Consider the following 27,820-nt stretch of genomic DNA (forward strand, 5'->3'; position numbering starts at 1 on the left):
TGTTTGAGGGGCGGCTCCCCTCGTTACAGACACCGGAGCCGACCAGACAAAGCCGGGCTCGGCCGAAATGTCACCAACCACAACACGGGAGACACTCCGAGCGCACGTCTGATTGGTTACCAGAAGGGCTGGGGGGAAATCCCTCTTTCCCGTAGAGGTCCTGGAGAGGGGGCGGTGCATAACAAAAAGTAATGGCCATCTATATGGGTCCTGAAGAAGGAGGGGTATTTCACGTCGGACTACCGTAGGTGCGATTGAGTTTTCTTCATGTAAGTGCGTACGTTTTTCCCGTCAGTGAGATCCAGTTTGAGCCTCTGCCATTTTTTTCGTCGGACGTTCGTTGGAAGCGGTCGCAAAACGGTTAATAGGCTGGCTGAACTTGGTGCTGCATTTTAGGGTTAAAAGCAGCCAGCTAGCCACGCTAACGTTAGCTACTACCAGCGCTGCTGTGAGAGACAACGTCTGGAAAGGGCGTACGAGTTTGACGTGTTTCTCCCACTAAAGTCTCCTCGCATTGTTTGAGTTTAGTGCAAACGCAGTCGTCTCTCCCTCCAAGCTAACCCGCGCAGTCAACATGGTGGGGACGCACTTTGCAAGCGCATGAGCACCACGACGAACACGGCGACTAAAGGGGATTAAAAGCAACTCGGTCTGGATGGAGAAAAGTTGAACTGAGGTATGAAACTCGCATGCACGGCAGGAATGCTGTAATGTCGAAACTTGAGTTTATTGTTATTTATGTTGCTCAAGAGCACACGAGAAGCATGTTTTAGCGCAGTTTAAGTGTGTCGTGTTATCACCGTGTTTGCCTACATACTTGCCTAACTGTTAAACGTAGGGTGGTTACGATTGAGTGTGTGTGTGTTGCTGTTGAAAGTAAGTCAGAGTTTCATAAACAGAGCAACTGCAGGTCAGGTACAGGCCCACTCAGTGACTTGCGACATGCCATTTTGCTTTTTCTATTGAACAGGATTAACAATTTGGGATAAACTGAAGAAAGGTTTCAAGTCTTACCTATTGTACAAGGGCATGCTAAGACCTCAGGTGAGACATTTTTGATTTTACTTTTACGTGTGTGTATTAACAGCTTGCTGTATTTTGAACAGATTCTCTGTGACGATGTTTATCATGTTGCTTTGAAGTTACACATGTTTTGCTATGATCTTTGCACATTCCCTGGGATTATTGCAGTCTCGTGATGCAATACTTGTGATACTTTTAAATACATTTATTATCATCATATACACACACGTATATTTTAAGAATAAGTTAGGGAGTAATGCATGTTTTTTTTTTTAAATCAATATTGGCATTAATATGACATAGCATTTTGAAGAATGAATTGGAAATGTCAGTATTTTTTTAAACTTTGGTTAATATGTGATTTAAATCAGTGTTTTTCTGTCCAAATTAGAGCATTATTATATACAACCACAGAGTGAAAATCCCCCCCCATAAAGAACATTAATATTAGTCGCATTTTAATATCACAATCTGATATCAACTGACATTTTAATTGTGTTGATGAACACATGATACAAAAAGTAGAAGCTGCAGTGATCTGAACTATTACTATTATAACTATTAATTTATCCTTCTTGTCATGTAACATACAGTTAGGCCACGTCCAGCTATTTACCCAAGCATGGAGGGAGTTCTCCGTCACTTTCTCAAACACACACACACACACACACACACACACACACACACACACACACACACACACACACAGTGGCGTCTTAAATTCAAACAACCCCCAGCTTTTCTTTCTCTGCTGCTCATCACTAAAATTGTAAATCTAAAGGGGCCCAAATACAGCTAACAGCAAGCGATACATATTCCTAACAATTTTCCCAGTGACCTTTGTGCTAATTCTCCCACTTATCCATTTCTGTTTATGAAACCATTTGACACTTGAAAAGTAGCAGGTAGGATGTTGTTTTTACGTCAGCTGCTTCATCGTGTCTCTTCTCAACAACTCGGCGCACTTGAGATCAACGTTCACACATGTTCTGAGTTTGTGGAAATTCACAAGACAACATACAACAGAACGGCAGACTCAACCCTAAATAAGGACCACGTATGCTTAAGCCTTTCAACCAATTTTCAATTAATTTGTCAGTAGTGCTGACATGTTATGAGCAGATACGAGATGGGCTCACTTGGTGTCTTTATTGACTTTAACTGCAGCAGGCTGTTCATGGAGCTGTGTGCTGTGGTGATGGTACAGTCCATTATGGCTCCTGTACAGTGAAATACCCCGCCCCCACCCCCCTTTCATGACTACGGTAATTGGTTGCTTCCTCTTACATGTAACCCTATAGAAAGAAAGGGGCTGCTGTACTTAACTGTAAAGGCCCACTTGTATGTACCTGTACATGTGTGCTGTTTGCCACATGCGTTCACTTGCTTTTGTGACTAATGAAGTGTTAAGTTCCCCTTAATGTCTTTTGGCCCTCAATTACCTCCCGTGGTTAATGGTTTCTAGGCCAAACACATCGCACAGGTAATATTTGTTGTATGTGGAGTGCAGGTCATGCAGAAAATATATCTTCCAGGAAAGCAAAATATATGTCACTGTTTGATATGTAATGCAGTGGATGTATATTCAGATTTCTTTTCTAATTCATTGCAGTGTATAACTGGAATATGGAGGACATTTGAGTGTGTGTGTGTGTGTGTGTGTGTGTGTGTGTGTGTGTGTGTGTGTGTGTGTATATATATATATATATATATTACCTTTCAAAAGTTTTCTGTCATTTGTTGTATTTAGTTTTATCAAGTATTTCCCAAAAGAGAGACAGCATTTCTTGGAGGTTATATAACTTTGACTTGTGGGCTAAATTGCATTTGCACCCACCTCACCCACATGTCCGTCCGTTGCCTGTCCGGCTCTGTCCAGTTGGCTCTCCATGTGCACGACTCTGTGTGCTTGAGAATGTGCATTCTCTGTCAAATTCGGCATAGACATAAACAGGACTTTCGGTGTGTGAGTGTTTGAGTGGGCCTCTCCCTGCCTCGTCTCTTTCCCCTCTCCAGAGTCCAGCAAGGGGCCCAGCATAAGGGGGCAGTTCTGCTCTCGCTCTCTCTCTCCCTCTCCCCTTCTCCTTGCAGGCCAGCACTGGGGCCTGGGGTGGGGGGGGGGGTGGTTTGTGCAGAGACCATAGGGTTGGACATGTGACCCTTCCACCACAGTTTAGCCCATCCCGTGTGGGGCACAGGTCACCTTGTCATGTGCTATTACGGCTGCTGTAGCATACTCCCTGTGATTGTAGGAAAAGAGCATGAGATAGACTCGTGGAGGCTGAGGGAGGGAGGGAGAGAGAGAGAGAGAGAGAGAGAGAGAGAGATTGGGAGAGAGAGGGGAGTGAAGGGACAGGACTGGGCTAGTCTGCTCAGCCAGTTGTTTAGCTGCATTACAGACTCAGAGTGTCTTCTTTGTTGTTGTTAGGTCCACATTGTCTCTTTCTGTCCATTGTTCTCTTTCCCCTATCTGTTCTCCTCATGTATTCTTTTTTGTCTCAGGCAGTTCGTAAACACCAATCATATTTGAATTAAACTTCTTCAGTCCCTTCATGATCATATTTCCTTTTGAATGGTACTTATTTGTCTTCAGCCCCCACCGTCCTCCTCCTTTTCATTTTTTCACCGCTCGGCCATTATTGTGGGTTTAGATGTACTTCTATGTGGGAATCACATGTCCATGTTTTTTTTCCATTGTAACCCAGTTCACTCTGCAGCCAGGGTCATTCTAGATCTGATTTGTTTTATGTCTCTTCTGTACTCGTAGTGACCCAGCCAGAGGTATGCAGTAAAACACATCGCCTTATGTTTTCTCCCTCCAACCCTCTCCACAACTTCTCTTTCTCTCTCTCCCTCTCTCTCTCTCCCTCTCTTTTCCTTTAAGAGAGACTTTTGGCAGCATGGAACAATTTCAGAACCATTTGTGGGATTGCGTCATGTGATGTAGACGGAAGATGCTCATTGGATTGTCAAACGGGGCCTCCTTCTCCCACTCAGGCGTTCCACAGCAAGCCCTTTCTTTCCTCCAGTGCTGTTATAGGTCTGGATGTGATTCCGACTCTGACTCTTATGTGTTGGGATGTGGTCTGTAAACTCATTGCTGACATTCTTGGGACGTGATGCCCGAGTTTTTTTTTATTTCCCGCTTTCCCATTTCTCTTCTGCACGTCTGCGTGCAGTTAAAATGATCCCTCTTTGAAATCTGGATCCTCCTCTTTACCCACTTTGTTGTATCTCCCCTGTCTTCAATCACATTTCAACGCCCAGGCACTAATGGCACCACTTAATTAGTTTAGTTAGATGGTGGGCGTTGGTTGAGGGTGGGGATTATAATCACTTAATATTGACTTTGATGAAAGTTAATCCAACATCTGGGCTGCGGTCCAAAACCTTTTATTTTTTATTTTTTTACAACTGAGGTCTCATTTATGTCTTTTCTGTAAGTAGCAGGGCACCTGAGAAAGAAAACCAATGGCCACTCTCCTGTTTGGTAGTCACATACTTGGATAATGGTGCAATGGGCAACAGAAGGAAACAAGCTACTTTATGGGTGGTATTGGACTCCTGCCATGGTCCACCTTGGCACTTATTCCTGTCTTAACATCTCACAGCAGCTCAAACTGCAGCAGTAATGCACAGATCCATGAATTGGCATATTCTAAAGACAACGTTAACTGTACAACATCAACAGCATGACGTGTTACTGTTTCTCATATTAGCACTTAACATGTCTCGAGTCTACATCCCTCATGTTCACACCATCTGTAGTTGAGACTTAATTTGCCACTGATTGATATGTGATGTCAACTAATTAGAAGCTGCAAGTTAGACGCTTTCATTTGGGACACTGGGATGCAGATGGTGCAAACAATCTACACTGATAAAGTGACACAAGTTGTGTCAATTTATGCAACATTTTGTGGAATATTCCTTCAACTCCACCAGAGTAAAGAATCAGCCAGGTGTTCAAAAATAAATATTTTATCGCTGGACTTTTTATGTAGTGCAGGTTACGTTCAGGTTATTAAAGATATTCTGTTATATGACAAGAGTGTGTTTTTCAGACACGTTGATTTTAATTCAGTTCAGACCACCAAGAGCACTAGACCATTAATCTATTGAATTGATGACATTTAGCATTAAGGCCTCTGCAGACAGTGTCATGTCTTTAAATCCAACCCGGGACCAGTTCTAATGTCAGTCCCTGGATTACAAGACACATGTGTCATTTCAGCCATGATGTGATAAATCAAAAGGAAAAGATGAGTCAGTGCTCCTCTCTGCATGCTAAGTAGCACTTGTTCTCCCACAACTAGTTTGCTGGGTAAAATGGAAAGGAAACTCCCTAGTGTCTCCTCCAGCTATGCCACCAAAATTAGGGTAATGTCTTTATTCTGCAGCTTTCATCACCCAGTTACAATGTCAAGCTCGAGTCAGTTTGCGGTGCGGCACATAATTACAGCAGGCCTCGTCTCTTGCTCATCAACCACTGCCGCTGTGTCTCTCAGTTTCCCAAACCCCAGACTTCCAGTACACATTATTTTTCCTTCTTTTTGTTCCTTTATTTATCTGATAGATTCCATCAATTCCCTCTTTTGTAAGGGGTATCCAGTTGCAGAGCAAACTGTGCTTATTTTACACTACGTGGTCAATTCTTCTCTCAACTGTTGTCTGTTAAGAGTTGTCATATAGTCAATACTTTTATTAGAATGATCAGTTAAAAGACACACAAAAAAAATACTGGCAACTATTTTGAGTATTGAATAAGCAAAGTCAACTTTCCAACATTTCCTAGTTCCAGCTTCTCACTTGTGGGGATTTGCTGCTTTTTTTTCAGTGTCATTGAATGTCTTTGGGTTTTTCCTTTGTTGGTTGTACAAAACAAGATATTGGGGCTTCAGGAAAGGTAAGTTCTCCCTATTTTCTGCCATTTTAAGGTTCAACAAAGGAAACAATGATCAGATTAATCCAACGTCTCTTACAAACCCCCAAAACAGAATACCTGTCCTGGTCTTCATCGTTATTACTCACTGTGTCATAAGTGATGTTGTGAGATCCTTGAACCTAAAAGTCTTTAAGGCTCAAATATACTAGCATTAAGATTAAATTTATCAACACAAGTCTTTATCATACATACAATTTAGTTGGCATGCCAACAGATTTTTCATTGTCCTAAGGATAAGTGTACAAACACGAAATGCCAAAATTAGCTTCTTTATTTAAAAAAACACCAACAGAGATAAATCATACTAAAAATGTGATTCCTACGTGAATAGCCTTCCCCTCTGATACTTCTCAAAATGAGAAGCTGTCAGAAATGAGACTTTTATTTATATTTAGCCAGTAATTGAAGTGGCTTATGATTGTGTATTTTTAGCCGTCCTTTTTAGATAACAAAAACAGGCTGTTTGTGTTTAAGTTGCTTCTCTCTGGTCCACTGCCGAGTGCTCGCTCTCTCACATCTGCAACAGCCAGCCAGGGCATGGCTTGTGATGCAGAAAGTCGCAGTGACAAAGAGGTCACCCCTCCCCTACTCACTGTATCAATGTTTATATCCATATCTGTTTTTACTCCATCTCTTCAGCATCCCATAAGCCCCACCCCTCTCCGGACAGCTTCTCCCTCGCATCCCCCTTTCCTCCTAAACTCATGTGGGCTGGCACTTCCTCTCTCTGACTGACGGTCATGCAGAGGGCAATAGATGATCGTCATCTCAACTATATGTGTAGCGAGGTGTAATGGACACATGGTCGAGTAAATACATGCCTACCATGTGACGCACTCAATAACATGTTGAGAAGATCTCAGAATCCAGAGGGAAATTGTGCTGCTGCAAGACAGTTGCTTTATATTTGGGAGACGTTCACTGTGAAAAATATTCAAGGTTACCATGATAAACCGGCATTTTTGTACTTGTTATGAATTATGTAGTGGGTTAACTAAGGACAAAGCTATGACATCACTTGTGTTCAAGGTTCCCGCTGCTTTGAGGGAGAGACATTCAATAACAACTGACAACCTAAGAGATTGAAAATCTTTTTTATAAACTAATGCGGTGCCTATAATGCTTTTGTAGAAGTTGCTCATGTTCAAGAGATTTGTGAGCTTATTCCTTCTCATACTAGTCATGTGGCTGAGATGAGCTTTCTTAATTAACCTCAGTAGCTCTCCACTTCACATGGAATACATTCACAGACTATGATTGTCCATTTTTTTATCTTCCTTGTCCTTTTTTTTTTTTTTACTTCAATGGCAACTGCTAAATAGATGTCCCAAGATTGCAGTCATGATATACATTATAACATAACTGTCACGATAAATGTTTTTTAATGGGAGTAAAACACAAGTGGAATGAATGAAAATGAATGTACAAGTGATCAAACATCTAAGAATTGAAGTAGTCTAGAAATGCAAGTAAATCAAAAAACTAAAATCAGAAATCCATTTTTTCAATATTCTTGTATGCATCTATCAAAAACAAAAAAAACTGCATTAACCACATTAGAAAGATAAGATTTAAAAAATTACAGTTTTGTTTTAAGGCGGCAAGACAACAACGCAGTCATCAGTTATGTCTTTGTAAATATTGGATTCTTTAGTGCATAATCAAATTGAAAGTTGGCCATGTTGTTTGAAATTAATGACATGACAGACATTCACATCCTAAGTCCTAATATTGTAAGTAGTAAAACCAGTGTTTGTTGTTTGTTGGCAGTGTGAATAAATGCTGAATATGTCATTGCAGTCTGGGAGCTTGTTTGAGATCAGTCAGGGATGTTTAGTATTAGAAACTGCGCCGTGACAATTTCTGGACCATTGCAAAGTGCCAGCTTGATAAAGATCAAACCAATTTATTAAATATCCTTGTTAAAGTAACTATCTGCATAAACAGTTAAACCCTCATGCCTACTGTTTCACTATTTTTAGTATTATAATTAGTTTATTATGAATTAGGTTAATTCTTTTCCACTGTTAAGTCCTAGCCAAACAGAGATCTTGCATCCATTATACAGGCTTTTTTTTAGAATACAATTATATTTTATTTCTAGCATTTCAGATATTTTTATGCTTACATCCAGGCAGCTGGCCACCCACCCAGAGCCTGGTTCTGCTCGAGGTTTCTGCCTGTTTAAAGGACGTTTTTTTTCCTCGCCACTGTCGCCAAATACTTACTCATAGTTGGAATTGTTGGGTCTCTGTAAATAGTAAATATGAAGATTATAGTCTGCACCTTCTCTATATGCAATTGTTACGTGCCCTGAGATAACTTCTGTTATGATTTGGTGCTATATGAATAACATTTTATTGAATGTTGGAATACTTTTCTTTTGTTGCCATTTTTCAGAGTAGGTGCTTTTGAAATACTATTTTCATAACTTTTTATGTTAACTTACCAAAGCTGGTGAAAGTTTTATGCTTAAGTTTACAAGTTGGCTTGACTTGAATGTATTGGACAGAAGGCACGTCCTAATAACAGCTGACCATGTTGAAAAGTTTGGAGGGGAAAATGTGGAAGGAGTAAATCTGACCAACACGGAATAGTAAAACTTAAAATAAAAACGTTTCAAACCTCTATGCTCAGTGAGTTCTTAATATCATATTTATGTTGCTCCTTTTATGCAGGAGGCAACAAATGTGTTTACCACCTGAGACGTTTTTAGTTCCAAAAGGTTAGAGTTCAGCAGTTGCTCCAAAAGTTGCTGGACTCACAAGTTGACCTTGTACAGTAAGTGGCAACGCATAATAATGTCCCTCTTGCTGCAGTGCACTATTCAAAAGAAATGACAGTGATTTTCTAGTTGGTAAAACAGTCCAGTTACAATTTATAAGCACATCAATTCTACCCGATGAAAAAAAAAAACTTAGTTGCCCATCATGGAGCAGGACCGTAAGCTAATCAGAAATCCCAGTGTTACTCTTTTATCCTTAGGCTCTTTGCCACTGTAACACATCAGACATGAGTAATATCTCGCATTATTACTGCAATTACAGATTTGATTGATGCTGCTGAACGACACACACACACACACACACACACACACACACACACACACACACACACACACACACACACACACACACACACACACACACACACACACACACTTTGTATATCATTCAAGGGTGAGACATTCCGTAGAAGCCTAAAGCTCAAAACCTGTACTCTTGGCTTTGCGTGCCAGAAACAGGAATGAGTACAGATCTGGTCTAATAACCTCATGCATTATTTAGCATTCTCTCTCTCAATACTACTGTGCATTTAATGTAATGGCCTGTCAGGCAGAATGCAATCACAGAGGACTGGCTTCACTGATCAGTTGATGACATGGTAAGGTAAATGGCTGTTTTCCCTGTTGGTTTCACAGTGAGTGATGAGTGTGAACGCCTGCTGGGATTAGTTTTGCCTTCATGGAGTAAAACAGATTTTATGTTCGACAACTTGCTGGGCCATTCGTACTGGTCAGTATCGTGTAACATAACATGACGTGGTGGCAATAACCCTATGCTTTTTTTCCTGTTGGGTCTGTATGTTGATGGTGTGTCATCTCTGTCAGCGGGATTCCAGAATGTGTTGTTTAAAAAGATAGTGTGACAGACCAGGACACTCTTTTCCCCCCTGAAGATATCTCGTATTACCCGACTAAGATTTCTGTGTTTAAGGGCCAACCCGTTCAACTGTTCATACTACAAAGTGTGTTAAAACAAATCATGTTTTAACACACTTTCCAGATGAATTCCTTATATTGTCCTTATATTTTAAGACCATTTCATGCCACTGATATAATGATATAATAACATAGTTATGCAAATATACCCATTAAAAGAGCAATGAGCTTTTAGTTCTTTAGAATATTCATATATACATATATGTATATGTGTGTATGTAAAAACGTTGATCAAATTAAATCGGACAAATCCCCACTGTTTGTCATGTTGACTAAAATATTGGTTACATTCTTATGTACGGGCAATATCGAGGTCAGCAAAAATGTTGTAGCTCATGTCCATATATCATACGATAGGCTAATAACAAAAAAATCGTGACAGGCACAGCTGCAGCACAGGTTGCAAGGGTTCATAAGTTCAGAAAACTTATCCTGTACAGAAAAAAATGTCAATTATGTCATCGAGTGAGTGACTCACTTCACATAGAAGCTGTTTTTTCCTACGAAATATTTTTTTTGTTAAAGAACCATGACACGTCTACACAGGAAGTTTAGTAAAACCCCAATTGCAGAAAAAACATCCTGTTCAAATGTGCCGCAGTTGGATTTTTGGTGCTGTCATTCACACAAACTCCAAATAGCCTTTTGAGTCTTGGCCTGATAAACCTTTGACTCAACATGCGTACCTCATGGGGACATGTGAGATGGTGAGTGGGAGAAAGAAACAAGTAGTGCTCTGAGACAATGGGGGGAAAACAGCAGAGTTTAGGTTAGCTTGTCCGTCACAGTCGGCTATGTGGCCATCGTAACAAAACAGTGTGCAAAGTGACAGTAAAAAGGTTCGACTGAGAGCGAATAAAATGTTACAATAATTATGTGGATTTAACCCTGCTCTGCTTTGAGTTTTCATAAAACTAGTTGGCCAGAGGTCACTCTTTCAGGAGCTCAGTGATGAGACGAATAGTTTGAAGTGATTTCCCATCAACCCACGAGTTTCCGTGTGGTCTGTTGTCTATATCAGAGTTCAATGTAACCTGATGGTTGGATTCCCTCCACAAACATTTGCTGTCAGTTGCCGGTCCTTCCAGTTGTATTCGTGTTTACTGTTTCACTGTGTACCGTGACGGCCGTTGTATCAGATGTTCCCGGTTGAAGCATGTGGTGCTGAGATGCAAGACGTCAACATACTTTGAGTTACTGCTGTCCACGATGCCTGCAGCAGAGAGGAACTGAAAAGGTCCTCTGTTTTCTTTCTTCTTTTGACGTTTTTAAACAGTAGCACTACATGTCCTGTTCATACAAACAGAATTTGGTTTAAAGGCATAATGTTCATATAGTTCTCAGTTGTACTGAGAAAAACAACATTGTTGCATTTCCTGGAGTGTGTGAGACTTTAAGCAGGACCGGTGGTTTTTAATTAGACATGAATGATGGAGTGATCTGTCAAAACATTTTAAATTATTCAGCTGGGCTCTTACCTCATTGGCTGTTGATTTGTGAGTTTGTTGAGATTTGTATCGGTTTAGTGACGCTCCCCTCCAGTGGCCCTCAATCTCCTTGCTTCACTTTTACTTTGCAGTGGAAGCAAAGAAGAGAATAAGAAAGGAGCTTTGTGAAAAAGGACAGTGTCTGTCTGTCTCTTTGTTTGTTTATGAGGATGCTAGCCTTGCAGGGATGTGCCTATTTTTCTTCCTCTCACGAGGCTGTTAAGTGAAATAGATAGTGGGAGCACTATGTAATCAAATGTAACCCAGATCCAGCATTTTGAAGTTTTTCCTACTTGATTCATATGGCTCCCTGTTCCGCTCCTAAGGGGAGACGGGGGACTCTAATGTGTCCTGAAGAAAGGGACTCTGTTTGGTTGACATGCAGACAGGTGAAAAGATATGCAACTCACTTGGTGTCGAGTTTTTACAGCAACTTTGTCGGGGAAAAAACGGTTAACGGTCAAAAATATGTAAAGTGCAACACCGAACAGATTATTTAAGAAACAAATGTGTACTTCAGATGTTAGAAGTTGGCAGTCTAATTGATGTTTTTCCTTATTGAGTTATTGAGCAAGTGAACAGTTTGTACAACCAGGAGCTGATTAAATTGGTCTTTTTTTCTCTCTCTTGTTTGTCTTTCTCCTTTGGCCCTTTTTTTTTTTTTTTTAGTGATGGAGTCCACAGTCGTGAGTACGTCCACTCTGGCCCCTGATGAGTTCGATAGGAACGTGCCGCGGATCTGCGGCGTGTGTGGTGACAAAGCCACCGGCTTCCACTTCAACGCCATGACCTGTGAGGGCTGCAAGGGGTTTTTCAGGTACGCAAATGCACATGTGAGCTCACAGTTCTGCTGTAAAGCAAGTGTAAATTGACATATTCAATGTGTACACACACACACACACACACACACACACACACACACACACACACACACACACACACACACTCGGAGCACAATAATAGCACAATTTCTCATATCACCCTGATGAAAACAATGCGATGCATATCGACTGACGAGTTATTGACACATGCACACATTAGCATACAAACACAGGTCTGAACTTGCATATACAATAGCCAACCACACACACACACACACACACACACACACACACACACACACACACACACACACACACACACACACACACACACACACACACATTAAATGTAATTACCACCCACAGTTACATAAGAACAAGCACAAGACCACGGACAACATCCGAGTTCACGCTAATGTCCCGGGGGCAGGTAGGGAATACAAATGAGCTCGGTCCTATAGTTCATGCCTTGGCTGCTGCCTCATTGATACACGCACGAGTTTCCAATTCAACGACAGACAAAACTAGAGCGAGTGATGATTGTGTGAGCTTGTGTGTGTTTGATGTATCCGCCCGTTTTCATCCGTTCCTCTCGGCAGTGTTGATGTTAAAAGAGAGAGGATGAAAAAAAAAGGATGTTTAATAATCTCCTTGTCTCTTGCCCAAATTTGAACTTTCACCAAGCGTGCTTATCTGTGTGTTTTTTCTCACGTCTGTGCAATGCGTAGTGATACTGACTAAAACACTACGCATTGCGTCACTGTTTTTCAAGACTCTTCTTTTACCCCTGGACTCCTTGGCGCTCATCCATGTTGATGCTGTTTCTGTCAGTCCCAGGCTTGAAGTCCAAAAATATTTATCTAGTTCTACCATGATAATTATTTGTTTACAGCACGGTCCAAGGCACCACGTTGCGGTATCAATTTTAACAACATGTTCAGACACACACAGAGCCTTAAGTAAAGTCTTAAAAAAACCTCAGTGAATTCGTAGAATTTTTTTATTTTTGTGTGTTTTATAAACTGATATGCGCGTGTGTGTGTGTGTGTGTGTGTGTGTGTGTTTTTTATAGACTGTAAAATGTATACAATTGATTTAGGCGCAGTATGAAGCGCAAGGCCGCCTTCACGTGTCCCTTTAACGGCAGTTGCACCATCACCAAGGACAACAGGCGCCACTGCCAGGCATGCCGCCTCAAGCGCTGTGTGGACATTGGCATGATGAAAGAGTGTAAGTATGACGGCTGACCCATATGTCCTCAATACTGTTAACATTACACCATGGGATTTACTGCATGTATTTAAATATGTACTAACCCTTTTGGGTTAAATGCACTTTATGATTATATGAATGAGTTTAACATTTTTGTGGTTGCCCAACACTGTTCAATGTGGAGCAAAACTATGTTCTGGACTCATCCAAGACCCCCTAATAAAGACGACTTATTATTATTATTATTACTACGTTTAATCTACTTTTTGTTTCTTTTCTCTTTTTTTTGAGGATAGTCAAATTTACACGACTGCTGTTTGCCGTTTTGGGGGCCTACTGTCCCTCTTGTATATATTATGTAATATTTGGACTGAGGTGAAGTATCTCTGGGTCTTTGCCCCCATTAGAGTGTTGACATTTTCTATTTGAACTAGTGGAGCCTCCCCACATTGTATAGTGTAAGTGTACTCCATCTGAAGTTTAAACACCTGCTGTTATGTACAATCTTGTGAGGCCTCTTCTTTCCACATAGTTGTTTATTTTCATGGTCTGTAAATAGCAGGATCTTTTCTTTTTTTCTGGTTTTCTCCTGGTATATCCGGATATTGTCCCCTGGCCGCTTTTAAGCAAAGGCCTCTCACTTCCAACTGAATGTTCTTTCCCCTGAGTGTTTCTGGGAACACCACAAGGTTGGTGGTACAGACGCTGCGATTTACTGTACATGTTCGAGGAGCCAGTGGCATTGCTGTTGCAAAAACAGCAGCATGTTGTTGAGACCCAGCTCTCTCTCTCTCGCTCTCCCTCTCTTTTTCTCTCTGCCTCTCTCTCTCTCTCTCTCTCTCTCTCTCTCTCTCTCTCTCTCTCTCTCTCTCTCTGTCTCTGTCTCTCTCTCTCTGTCTCTGTGTGTGTGTGTGTGTGTGTGTGTGTGTGTGTGTGTGTGTGTGTGTGTGTGTGTGTGTGTCTCTGTCTCTGTGAGCTAATTCAGTGTTTAGAACAACAAGGAGCGAACAGAACAAAGACAATGCATTCACTTGTCCATTGCAGCAGGGGTCTCCATATGGACGCATCCCCTCCCATTTTCTTCCTCCAGAAAATAACAACCCACACCCACACCCACACACACACACACACACACACACACCCCTCCACCACCCAACACCACGTTGACATAGCTTTTGTCACAATGTAAAACACAGATGCAAACTGAAAAGCTTTAAAAGCAGTGTACCTTTTACCGATTGATGATATAGCTGTATTCTGTTATATCTTAAACTCATTCTTCATTCTGCCCTTTCTCCATCCCACCTGTTTTATGATTGCGCAAAAGCTGTATTCTCCATGCATGTATTTTCTAAAGTTTAGTGTTTGTGTGTTTTTTTTGTGTGTGTAATTCTAACACTCTCTCTCCCTCTTTGTCTCTTTATACTTGCACCCTCAGTCATTCTGACCGACGAGGAAGTGCAGAGGAAGAAGGACCTAATTCAACGGAGGAAGGATGAGGAAGCACAGCGTGAAGCGGACAAGGAAGCGCGGCGGCCACGGCTCAGTGACGACCAGAGTCAGGTCATCGCCACGCTGGTGGAGGCGCACCACAAAACATACGACGACTCCTACTCCGACTTCTGCCGCTTCAGGGTTTGTGTCTCGCAGCATTTCAGTGATGTTGATTTCCTCACATCAGAATATCTTTCTGCTTCAGCTCTACTCCACTGCGTGTCAGCGACGGTCATGTTTTGTATTGCTTACACACAAATCTCACACCAAGTGGTCCATTCCTCCTCCGGAACTCATTGTTGTCCATTCTGTATCACATTTCTATCTCTGCAAGATACACATACAGCCATACTAGAGTCCAGTAATTCAATCCCATTTTTCAGCAGATATTCAACAAAGCTGTATATTCTGTATTTATTTTAGCGAGAATCAATATAATGAGCACAAATTGGTCAGCTGTATGTTCATGTTGATTAAGATTTTTACTGAATCACCCACAAATCGTATGTAAGAATCCTTCGGTGTCTTTATCTGTGCCCTTTTCTGTTTTCTAGCCTCCCGTGCGCGAGGGCCCGGTGACGCGTAGCGCCAGTAGAGCTGCTTCTCTCCACTCTCTGTCTGATGCCTCCTCTGACTCCTTCAGTCACTCTCCAGGTAAGATACACACACACTATAGAGACTTCACTCAAAATCAAGGGAAAACAGTGGCAGTCCAGGCTTTCAATTAAACTAGTTTGTCCTGCACACTCACCCTTCACCTAGAAACAAATCAAGGAAGAATAAAGTGTGTCACTTTCACTGAAATTATAACTGACTTATTACAGAAAAACAACTTAACATAACCCAAATGACAGACATGTTTGGAGAAAATGTGATCAGTGGTTAATATGTGACTTAAGATGGCTCAGCTGTTTGCATGTTGGCGTACATAACCGGTTCCGCTGCTTTACTGAGAATTCAGTGGACATTCTTTGAATAACCTGCTAGCTGCCCCTCCCCTTCCCGACACCTGACTACTACGAGTGCACATCAGTTCATTAATGCATCCGTCACTAATGGAGCAAACAAAGCGAGGGGCACGGCCCCGTGGCCTAACGCCAACACTCAGCGGGGACAAATGACCTAGCAAGCTCTGCATGCCTCACATGTTGTCGTAGCTGTCATCTAAAGCTTTCATCTCACTCCTACTGACCTGACGCTTGTGTATTTTCAGATGATCCTTTCCATCAACAAGCCCTCTCTGTTCCATGATTTCTCTTAGTTATCTCAGTGCAGACTGGCTATTCATGGAAGGAATAGTGTGACATTGTCATGCTTTTCCACTTTTCCTGTCTTCTCTTTTCTCTGCTGGCTTTTCCTTTGCTCACCACAGAGTCAGTAGACACCAAAATGAACTTCAACAACCTGCTGATGATGTACCACGAGCAGGGCAGCAGCCCTGACTCCAGCGAGGAAGAGGGCTCCAGCTTCTCCATGCTGCCCCACCTGGCTGACCTGGTTTCCTATAGCATCCAGAAGGTCATTGGCTTTGCCAAGATGATCCCTGGCTTCAGGTATGTGTGTGGCTGTGTGTTGGGTGTTGTGCGTAGAGCATGTTTCTATCTGTCTGCCAGAGTTTTGACACAGGGACAGCCAGATAAAATTATGCCTTACCTAGAGAATTTGACTCCAAGGCTGGCAAAAAAAACTGAATTCACAATGGCCAATATAAGATGGCATGAAAGCACGTTAGTTTACAGAAATAATTACTTTATGATAATGACATGCTAATTCAGTTTTAGGATGAATTGTTTTGCATACGACTGTGTGATAGAGAGGGTACATTTTTCTGAGCTCTGTATTTAAGTTTTGCAGAATACTTTCTCAAAGGATTTTCTTTGTTGATTTTCAGTTTTCACATAGAACCGACTTGCTCACTTAAACAAATGTTGATGTCTGGAAAAATAAAACCATCCAAAGATACAGACATTGTATATCATTGTACTTTCATGCCTTTGCACCAGCAACATCCGTGACCAGAGGCAATATGTTTTTGGGTTTTCCGTCCATAGTATGTCCGACCGCCCAGTCCATTCTTTTTAACTCAATATCTCAGGAACGCAATTTTTTTTAAATTTTACCCAAATGTCACTTGGACTCAACTGAAGAACTGATTAGAATTTGGGGGTCAAAGGTCAATGTGACCTTGCCAAACATGTTTTTGGCCATAACTCAAGAATTCATAAGCTATTGTTGACCAATTTAACACAAATCTAATATGACACTATAATTAAGTGATGACATTTTGGACCGACATGGAGGCATACAGCCGTGATAATTCTAGTTTATTTACATGTCACTGAGTGACTCTTTACCTAAATGTGCGTTGAAGACTTTGTACACCTACTTGTTTTTCTGCCTGATTAGTCGATATTGTGCCACAGTGATGGCTGTGGTCTAAAGGGCATAGATTACTGATAGACTATATATTGCAGATAGCTGACACATTAAGGAAAATATTTTTTATGTTGTGTTGTTCCTTAGTTGGGCGAGGTTATACATTTGCCGTGGGGATGTTGTTGCTGTGAAGTTCAGCCCTTTAAGTATGTTAGTAGGTGATTGTCTAAACTTTTTAGAGAAAGACACACCGGTCTGTCTTGCATGCACACCCTCAGGATATCTGTCTAAAGGTCTGTCTTTTTTCTTTTTTTTTTTTTTTTGTTTCTTAAGAGATATGAAGCAGAATGCAATATCTTAACCCTGAAAATAGAACTTAATAAATGAATGGAATAATAAACGTGTGGAAGAGACTAGCTAGCACATTATTTGTGTGTGAAGGCAAAATAACAATGGCTGGTCAGTGTTTCTTCCCCACCTTCTACACATGGCAAGTGCTGTCCTTCAGCATGTTTGTCTCTCAGTGTGTTGACAGGGACAAACGCATAGTGTCTCGGGGTCACCCCAAAGTTGAGGCCAAAAACAAGCCAGGGCCTGTATTTCCTGAGAGTTGTCGTTCCACTGGCAGCGAGTGATGGACGTGGTCGGATTACCTTTGGAATGTTTGTCCACTTATGATCTGCTCCCTAAGCCCTGAACAACACACCAGACCTCCCCTGAAGAGCTGCAGGTTTCAGCTCATGTCTCCTGCTAGTTCATTACTTTCATTTTTAAGACATTTCATAACATCACTAAATGCAGGATTTTACCATGACAGTGAAAAGTTTGATTTATGTTAATGAATTGACATGGCAGCAGGAGGATGCAAACGGAAATAAATATTTTGAATGTTTTTCCTGCACAGAACATCTGATAAACTTTGAATACTGTGAATTACGTTGAACCTGTAGTCGGTAAAACATTGATCAGAAAAATCTTTTGAAATGAATTGTACAACTGATGAGCTGACATAAACGTGTAGAAAGGGCAGGTACTTGGTTTGAGTTGGGCGTGGGGGGGAAACGATACATGTAAGAATCTCTTTTTTCCCCCTTTTTTGAAATCTCATCTGATTCTGAATCTACTCACAACTTCTAAACTGTCTTTGTTTTGTTTTGTTTATTTATTATTTAAAAAGAAAAAAAGAAATTAAGGTTTTAGTGTCAGAGGTCGCTGTTATGTTCCCTGTTCTTTCACTAAATGTACCACCTTTGTGTTGATATCTTGTTATCATCAGATGAAATAGCACTCTTTGTTTCGTTAGAGCTCCTCTTGCGTAACGTTTTTTTAAATAAGTCCTCAAATGTTTTTACTATAATCTGAAGAATGATAAAACCTCCACCTTCTGACATTTTGGGATTCAGAGAAAAATCTGAGACTGTGTCTTTAAATACAAAAATAATAAGAAATTTCCATCCAAGTTTTTCATTACGAATCAATTTTTGTAATGGGAATCTTTTTGAATCAAATCAACCCAAAGAATCAAAATGTAATCATGAGATAATGAAAGATTCACACCCCTAGTTCGAAATCTTGTTTACTTGTTGTTTATCTGATCATGACCAGCACTGCATGATTCAGGTTATTTGTACTATTACTATTGTAGTACAACAGTATGTGATATCTTTCCCTGCAGGGAGCTGACTGCAGAGGACCAGATTGCCCTGCTCAAGTCCAGCGCCATTGAGGTGATCATGCTGCGATCAAATCAGAGCTTCAACCTGGAAGACATGTCCTGGAGCTGTGGTGGGCCTGACTTTAAATACCAGATCAGTGATGTCACCAAAGGTCAGTGTACAGTCTGACTACCGTGAAGACAAACTATTGTTTTCATGCATCCTTGTCAACTCATTTTGCTCAGCTGACAGCTGAAGAAAAGTCGCACATGTTACACATCAACACCTCTATTGAGAGCTTAAAGGAAGCTAGTTTGTGCATATGTAAGACTGCAAAAACAGTCTCACATATCCGCAGAGGCTCCTGTGGGCAAGGCTTTCATTTGCCAGTTTCAAACAAGACCCCTCTCTATGGGATAAACCAAAGAATGCCACTCCTGACCTGCTGACCACACAAAACATCCACTGTCTGGACCAGCAGAAGCAGCTCTGTTGTGCTCTTCTTAAAATATCACTGAATAGTTTACATGAACATGGCTGGAATTCAGATGCGTTTTCTCATCAATAGTATACAATCATAAATACACTGCCTGGCCAAAAAAAAAAGTCGCCACCTGGATCATCATGCCTAGTGCCTACTGTACAAGCCTGTGGGGGCAGTGCTATGATCTGGGGTTGCTGCAGTTGGTCAGGTCTAGGTTCAGCAACAGTATGTGCTCAAAGAATGAGGTCAGCTGACTACCTGAATATACTGAATGACCAGGTTATTCCATCAATGGATTTTTTCTTCCCTGATGGCACGGGCATATTCCAAGATGACAATGCCAGGATTCATCGGGCTCAAATTGTGAAAGAGTGGTTCAGGGAGCATGAGACATCATTTTCACACATGGATTGGCCACCACAGAGTCCAGACCTTAACCCCATTGAGAATCTTTGGGATGTGCTGGAGAAGGCTTTGCGCAGCGGTCAACTCTACCATCATCAATACAAGATCTTGGTGAGAAATTAATGCAACACTGGATGGAAATAAATCTTGTGACATTGCAGAAGCTTATCGAAACAATGCCACAGCGAATGCGTGCCGTAATCAAAGCTAAAGGCGGTCCAACGAAACATTAGAGTGTGTGACCTTTTTTTTTTTGGTGGCGAATTTTTTTTTGGCCAGGCAGTGTGTAACTCACATGGGATTTCAAATTAATTCTGCCCCTATTTTCACAGTTGCAGTTCATTTGTAAAATATTTATGTAACACAGCAGTCCTATTTACTGCAGTGGATCATTAAAAAAACAGTTTCTTTATCGATTAAAAGTAATACTTTTCAATCCGTGGTTTTGTTTCGTAAACACGTTTTTCGAGGAAAAAACTTTTTCAAACTTGACTTGGCATCAGAAATTGGCATCCCTATTAGTCAATTAGACACACTACATTTAACAGACTTGTGTTTTTTTTAAGTGGTCATCTTGATAATGCTAATGTGATCTTCTGTTTTATTGCACCTGTTAATGAAAATAGGATCCAGGTTGAAAAATACCAAAGTTACCCTTTAATATGTGATTATCCTAAACAATTGTAAAAGAAAAAGTAAGTAATAATTTATTAATTACAAAGATTGATTCATCTGGAAAAGCATTTGGTGCTAACACATCCCATGCTACAGGCACGATTTACACAGTGCTCAGAAAGCATTCAAATTCAGTACACGGCACCCGCCATAAAATGAGGAAATGGCTGCACAGTCGAGATAATCAATGACTACTTTTGATCATTATTTGTATGGCTTCTCGTTTATGCATTTACTTAAAATAACCCCCCTAAGAAATGGTATATACACCAAATCTCAACTGGTAGTTCTTAGTGAAAACAAACCTGAGAAAGCACAGTATGCAAGAAAAAATTCCTTATTAGAGATGATTTCAACAGACAATAAGAAATATTAATGAATAAGCTTGATGGTAACATTCCCTAGAGGGCCTTTTTTTTTCCTTTGATATCGTATGGAACTGATTCTATGTGCTGCAAAGACGGTAATGATGTGTTGCGTCCTCTGTAGCGGGCCACACTCTGGAGCTGTTGGAGCCACTGGTAAAGTTCCAGGTGGGCTTGAAGAAGCTCAACCTGCAGGAGGAGGAACATGTGCTGCTGATGGCCATCTGCTTGCTTTCTCCAGGTACCGTATGTCTGACTGTGTGGAGGAGGGAGCGTATAGAGGGTCAAATGGAATTACTTGAGTGATCTTGTTTGTTCTTTTTTTTTTCCTCAAGAGAGTATATATTCATTAGAGCTTTTATTTTGGCAAAAGATCAACTTGAATGTTTTAATAAGAAATGATTTTAAGCATTGTTTATGTCCGTCAGTCAACGTAATTCACATTGAGGTGCAGGTCTAAGCTACTTGAAGGGTTTTGTGTGAGTATGCGCCTTGATTTGAACACACATTTGTGTGTATGGTATGCATTTGCCGAGGATGCAGTGCATTTATTATACATGTATCGTTATGCAAGCAAGCATGTGTAACTAAGTGTATATTTGCATTTCCTGCACGTATATGAGGCACCTCATTATTCATCAGATATGCTCTCCCTGACCTAAATTTAGCAAGCCACCTGACCAGAACTATAGGAATAAAAACACAAATATCATGCAATTTTATGTTGATTTACAATTAAGAAATTGTTTTGTGGGATAAATATTACTCCATCCAGTTCTTGATATTTGTATTCAGTCCTCATTTTTCCAATGGCGTTTGGATGTTAACAGTTAATTTGGGTTTCTTTTTCGCTTGTGTAACAAACATAAATATTTGAAGACTCTCCTTTCCCCTCCTGTAGACCGCCCAGGTGTGCAGGATCACACGCGGATCGAAGCCCTCCAAGACAGACTGTCGGAGACCCTGCAGGCCTACATCCAGCTGCACCACCCGGCAGGACGGCTGCTTTATGCCAAGATGATCCAGAAGCTGGCCGACCTGCGTAGCCTCAACGAGGAGCACTCCAAACAGTACCGCTCGCTGTCCTTCCAGCCGGAGCACAGCATGCAGCTCACCCCGCTGGTATTGGAGGTGTTTGGCAGCGAAGTCTCTTAGAACCTCTGAACCTCAATGGTCGAGAGGAAGCTGGAGACGAGACGCCCTAGGGGTTAGAAATGGAGGCAGGGAGCTGAGGATGTGCTGGATGGACTCAGTGGAGGTGTGGAGTATGAAGCTAGTGGAAGAGAGAAAGTGGTGTGTGTGTGTGTGTGTGTGTGTGTGTGTGACGTATGTGTGTGTGTTACGTGTGTGTGTGTGTGTGTGTGTGTGTGTGTGTGTGTGTGTGTGTGTGTGTGACGTATGTGTGTGTGTTACGTGTGTGTGTGTTACGTGTGTGTTCTCCTTGGAAAATAATGGCTGCAAAGTTGCATTAACAGCCAAACATTTCCTCAGTGTTTTCCTGAGACGTAGTGCATTAGGAAACTTCATATAATACAAATTAAACTATACATGCATGCATACATACATGCATACAACTTCTGTCTATCTACAGTGTAAACTGCTGCTTTAAATGCCTGGACATTTTGTGTGTGTAGGCTACATGCACACATCGCAACAAACCTACTCAGTTATTCATTTAGCCATTCATTTGAGCTACCTCTTTGTTTTACATCACCTATGTGGAACAGTAACTTTTACACCGAACAATTTAGATTCTGTACGGATGGCATTTTGGTTTATCAGTGCGAAAGCAGTGCCTGCACATTAGTTTTTGATATTTTCAAACTTTTATTTTGTTTTTCACCTGCTTCTCTCCATGCAGCGTATGTATATGACTGTGTATACAATTCAAACACATGCCTTTTGCCTTTCACCAAAGGTATGGTCTACTACTTTCTCAAAAAGCTTCCAGTACCTAAAAATAACCTTGCTTCATGGCCTGTTTCACGAATGCAGCCACTCAACATGCATGCAAGTTGTCTGACTAGCCTCACAGCCCATGAAGGAAACGCTCATATTTGAGGTTTATACTGCAGAGTACAGAACATAGTTTGTAATTTAGTGAGGCTCTGATGGGACCTTGGGGTCCCTGGTTTTGAGGTGAGAATTAGCCACTAAATGTGTTAGCTACTTTTACACTGCTAACTGTCAATCAAAGCAAGCCTGCGTTGTGGCTTGTTAATCTCTTATGAATTTGTTTTTTTCATTATTCTACTCTTTGTTTAATTGTTTCCCTGTAGATAGTTAATTACTACCACATGTATCCTAAGCACTGTTATCCCTTTTACTCAACCCTATGTATTGATATACACAGTACCTATATTATCACAGATTTTTAAGGGCTAAGATGCCAAATCTAACTGGAATAGTAAATTGAGGCCAAAGCAAGGGGCCTGTATTGTAAATATATAGCTGCATACCATACTTGGAATTGGCATATATACTGATGTAATTGCAATGGATGTTTTTTTTGTTTTGTTTGTTTTATACGTCATTTCACCTTTAAAAACAATTCCATGAATTGTTCCTCCTTTAGTACACAGTGAGCTCCGTGGGCGGAGAGCTTGGGAAGCTGCGTCAGACCTCCCCAGATATCAGACCCCTTTCATTTCTGACGGGGAAGTGGATTTTCTAGAATGTCGGAGGGCCCGGCTGAGGTTGTAGTGCGCACCTCGACACCCAGGCTCTCCTGTTTGATGATGTATGCTGCGCAGCCCTCTAGTGGCTGCATTGTGTAAATACCAGGTACATATATATGTAATATGTCTGCCGCTGTACATAGGGCTACATAGATATTTCTCAAGGCTAATTTTTTTCACAAATATATATGCAAATACAATATTGACCCTTTTCTGTTTTTGATCTCTTATCACCATTTTCTGAGACACTATTCTCGTTTGTTTTGACTTGGATCCTTTATTTTTGGTAAGAATGGGTTAGAAATGCTTAAACGGGGATTGCTTGTATATTTGACTCAAGTCAAATTATTATTTGTTTAGTGGTGGGTTGATGTATTTGCCTAATTTCCAAGGTTCATTTTCAGAAAGAGGACAAGCTAAACATACCACGCTGCTCTCTTAATATAAGCCATATAGATCACTAAGCTAGTTATACACCTGATACATCACAGTGCATCGTAATGATGACTCCAGAGCCTTGGATATCCTCATTATATAATCTTCTAAACTCATATGCTATTCATCCATGGCCCTTGGAAGATAAGCTTATATGTGATAGGAACTCATCTGCCTTCTCTCTGCTGTCAAAGTGCTGTCAGTCATCTTTGGCTTAAGACTTCATCCGATGGCAGCTAATGGCTTATAAACCAAACTGCCAAGAGAATTTAAACGCTTAGGTTTAGAGGCCAGTAATGTATGGCTTGCTGCATGTGGGATTATGGTAAAATTATATGAGATGACATGGTTTTTTTTTATATATCAAGACAATTCCCCAAAAGAAGGGTTTAGTCAAATTCTTGCCAAGTTCAGATGATTTCACTAAAGCATCTTGGCATAAAAGAAGTCATTTGCAGAGATGACATGAGTGTAAAACTTTTTTTTTGTGTGTGTTTTATTTGCTGTGTGATAGGAGAGTGATCAGTTAAAACGGTTCCTGTGATTGGCCAAAAGGCCTCATGTGTCAAACCCGAGAGCAGACGAGGATTACTCTGTGATCTTAGAGGAAGATGATGGGAGAGAGCAAGTGTTTGTTGTTGAGCTGGGTGTGTTCTCACAACTGCTTCCTGAGTAGTTGTGACAGTTGCTTTAAATTGTTCACCCCGCATGGTTTCAAGTCCATTCTCCGCCACTGTGGCTTTATTCCGACTCTTCATCAGTCACTGTGACACTCTGCCTAGCAGAGATAGTCAAATCGTTTTTTTTAGATGTTTGCATATTCACATAATCATAAGGATTTATACTTCCATATGCCCCACGAATCCCCCTACTGTGATTGAACTTTAAGGAGCTATGGATTGAGTGTCTTTTGGCAGTACCACTCACATGTATAGTGTGTCAGCTTGATGAGGGATATGATGTGCTTGGTTAGTGAACACTGACTTTTGAAGTTTTTGAAAAGTCTCCATGTTGATTTTCTCTGAATACATACTGTTGTAATATGGGTTTGATTTTAGTTCTATATTGTTGTTCCAGATAGAGATGCGTTGTTGATTTGTGTATGTTTAACACAGCGGGAGGTTTGATGAACATTGTAAGTGCCACAGGGAGAGTTCCTTCCACAAAAGAACAGGGAAAAAGGGGAGTTGCCCTTGGGGCTTTGAAAACTGTACAGGAAGAGTCTGGTGGATGTATCATACAGTCACTAATTTAATAGATTTTGGTCAGTACTTGCTTTAGGCTTTATCATGAGAAGGAAAACCTCTTTTTTTTTTTTAAATGTCTAAATATGTGATTAAATGTTGGTTTTGGGACCTTTTTCCCCATTTAATTTCCCACCCAACACTTACATAACATGCAAATACAGTTAAATCTGAATATGGTGCATCCCCAGAGTTTCCTGTATGCTTTTACCATGGTAGGCTGCTCAGAATCCCTCATTTCTTAACTCTGCATTGCGGTTGTTGAAAATACTGGAATTTGAAAACTATGGAAATCCACCACAAATTAGATGGGTCTTTGGGGAGATTTTCTATAGATAGATAGATAGATAGATAGATAGATAGATCATAACACAGTAACACGGCCTGCAATATACAACTCATGGTACACTATCACCAGCAAGCTTTACAGTTTATCATATTAGTAGATATTTTTTAAGTTTTTTGTACAGCTATTGCCATTATAAATCCTGTCTGTAAAAACATGTATGACGTCATTCATTGAAAACAGTCTCCCACACAAAGGCTTTCAAGTCTTTTTTTTTTTTTTTTTTTTTGCTTTTGTTCTTCCCATTAGGACAGGGATTGTAATGGAATCGACTTAATTTAGCTCTTACAAAACGGAGTGTTCACAATGGATGTACACCATAATCTACCTAAAAACCTACCTCTTTTAGCTCAGATTTTTGCTTTAGCATTAAGCATTTGCCTCTGTTTTTACTTTTGTAATATTTGTATTCATGTTGGTATTTATTGCTGTCTAATGAGTCATACTTCAATGATTACCTCAGAGATATCTCACAGATTTGGGAGAGTCCAGCTAATGAAGTCATCATTTTTGTTTTGTTTTTTTGTACAGTATTTTTCTTCTCAAACTTAGCATTGCCTTTGTTTTTTTTACGCACAAAATACCGGGAGTGTTTTTAATATAGTGCCTGCACTCTGACCAACAGGACTCAGACTGGCTAGGGTGAGGCTGTATTTACTCCAAAAAAGACCCATGTCTGCATCTTTGTCCTTTGGATATCTTGGTAATTTTTAGCAACCGACGCAATTAATCTGATTGCCATGCTGCTGATATTGACCATATCGTTATAGTTCATAAGGGCAAACTGGAGAGGGGAACTTTGTGGAGTGAATACAGTTGCAAAGAAGGAACCTGAAAGACTTTGTGGCAGTAGGAGAAGCGGGAGGTGTGTTTGTGCTCCACTAGGTACTGTTAGCATGGTCTTAGCTCTGTAGTACACCATCCTTCTCTTGTCCCTCTTATTTGCCCCTTCATTTCTCCCATACCCTCTCCGTGTCTTCACCTCTCCTTTTGTCCTAAAGTCTGCTCCCGCACCTTCATCATTCCCTGCCGACGTCTGGTCTAACAAGGGGAATTAGTAAAAGTGAAATCCTCAATATCCATGCAATGCTGCTTTTATCGTGAGCATCACCAAGTTGTGTGTTATTGACACCCCATAATGCAGGCATCGTCCAAAATGTCAGCCCCCCTAGTGGTGCGACAAGCCTCATTGAGAGGTTGTGTCTTTTTGAAACACACAACTCAGTGGTGTTTATTAGGGAAAAACAAATTCTTTTAGATCATCGTATCATAATAACGGAGAAACTACTCACTTTAGTGAATTTAAACCAAGTTTATTTTGTATTCATGTCAAACTGCTTCAGGTAAACACTGAATGAATAAGATAATTTTTATTGATCAGCGAATACTGAGGAACAATGTTGTGCATAGTCACATCTACCCTGAGCTGTGTGCCATAATATTACCCTTTTAATGCAGGGAGGGTGTTAATGAAGCTTGGTTCAGATATTCCCCATCTTAATTTGAATGCGAAGATTACCCCAGTGTGAGATTGGCCTCTTAGTACTTAGTCAGCCATGTGTATTGATCTTTTAGAAGAGTACATTTGAATTTGGCATTTAATTCGCACCCTTTATTGTGAACCCAAATCATGCCACTTTCAATTAATATGCCTGAACCAACAAAAGCACTTAATGTTATGTTTGTAACACATGCATACTGATCTGAATCTATTAGCCATAAACTGCCTGTGTAGGTCAGCGTGAAGTGGCTCCAATTATCAGAAAAGAGTTAAATTACCTAAATTCTAATGTAAATGCAATTTATCTTTTTTTTTTTTTTTTTTTTTTCAAAGATCTTCTTTTTTCTATTATAAATTGGTGTTTTATGTAATGTTATTTTTGTCAGATGTTTTGCAAATCAAAAATAAACAGTTGTACATAGCACTGGCCTTCTGTGTGACTTGTTTTTCATATAATAGACTGATATATATTAAAGATTTACTATCGGTTTAATGCATTTTATGGACATTGCTGATCAAATTCTGCTTGCTGTCCTTGATCAGCTGTTTAGAAACTACAGTATATTGTTGGAGGAAACACATGTGCACAGTTTACACAAGAATACTTCCAAGAACAGCCATGATACCAGTTACAAGGGATTCATGATGATGTATCTAGAAAATCTGCAGACTTGGTTGAGTCATAGTAACACTTTCTGAAAACGTTTCGCTTTATTGTAATGAAACAGGAGGAAGGGTTCGACTCACACTAGACCAACACATGTATTCAAAGACACACAATTTAAGATGAGGTAGAACTTCATTCATCCAAAATAAAATGTTTTGTTCAATATGCTTGATATACTTTAGTGTGTATATACCATAAATAACCTTTCACTGACAGCGTAGCAGCTGAAATCCCATTTTATGGGTTGTAATGCCCCTTTAAAGGTTTTTCAACAGGTAACGGAGAA

At 40.5% G+C, this 27,820-nt stretch overlaps 1 protein-coding gene across 3 annotated transcripts; it reads left to right on the forward strand.

Moving 5' to 3' along the window:
* The first annotated feature begins 200 nt into the window (after positions 1-200).
* Positions 201-27,289, forward strand: vdrb (vitamin D receptor b). 3 transcript variants are annotated; one of them, XM_068719982.1, is made up of 10 exons: positions 201-676; positions 971-1,044; positions 11,846-11,993; positions 13,097-13,227; positions 14,648-14,844; positions 15,258-15,357; positions 16,076-16,256; positions 18,755-18,906; positions 20,788-20,904; positions 21,565-27,289. In XM_068719982.1, exons 3-10 carry the CDS (start codon positions 11,848-11,850, stop codon positions 21,816-21,818), a joined length of 1,278 nt encoding a protein of 425 aa, XP_068576083.1. In that variant the 5' UTR covers positions 201-676; positions 971-1,044; positions 11,846-11,847; the 3' UTR covers positions 21,819-27,289. The 3 variants fall into 3 exon arrangements, with proteins under 3 accessions (XP_068576083.1, XP_068576084.1, XP_068576086.1); XM_068719983.1 differs by lacking the exon at positions 971-1,044; XM_068719985.1 differs by lacking the exons at positions 201-676; positions 971-1,044 and having other exon boundaries at positions 11,907-11,993; positions 13,070-13,227.
* The last annotated feature ends 531 nt before the right edge of the window (positions 27,290-27,820 follow it).

This window comes from Cebidichthys violaceus, unplaced genomic scaffold (assembly GCF_023349555.1).
Source record: "Cebidichthys violaceus isolate CVI_PGR_0920_01 unplaced genomic scaffold, fCebVio1.0.p SCAF_25, whole genome shotgun sequence".
NCBI classification, from domain to species: Eukaryota; Metazoa; Chordata; class Actinopteri; order Perciformes; family Stichaeidae; genus Cebidichthys; species Cebidichthys violaceus.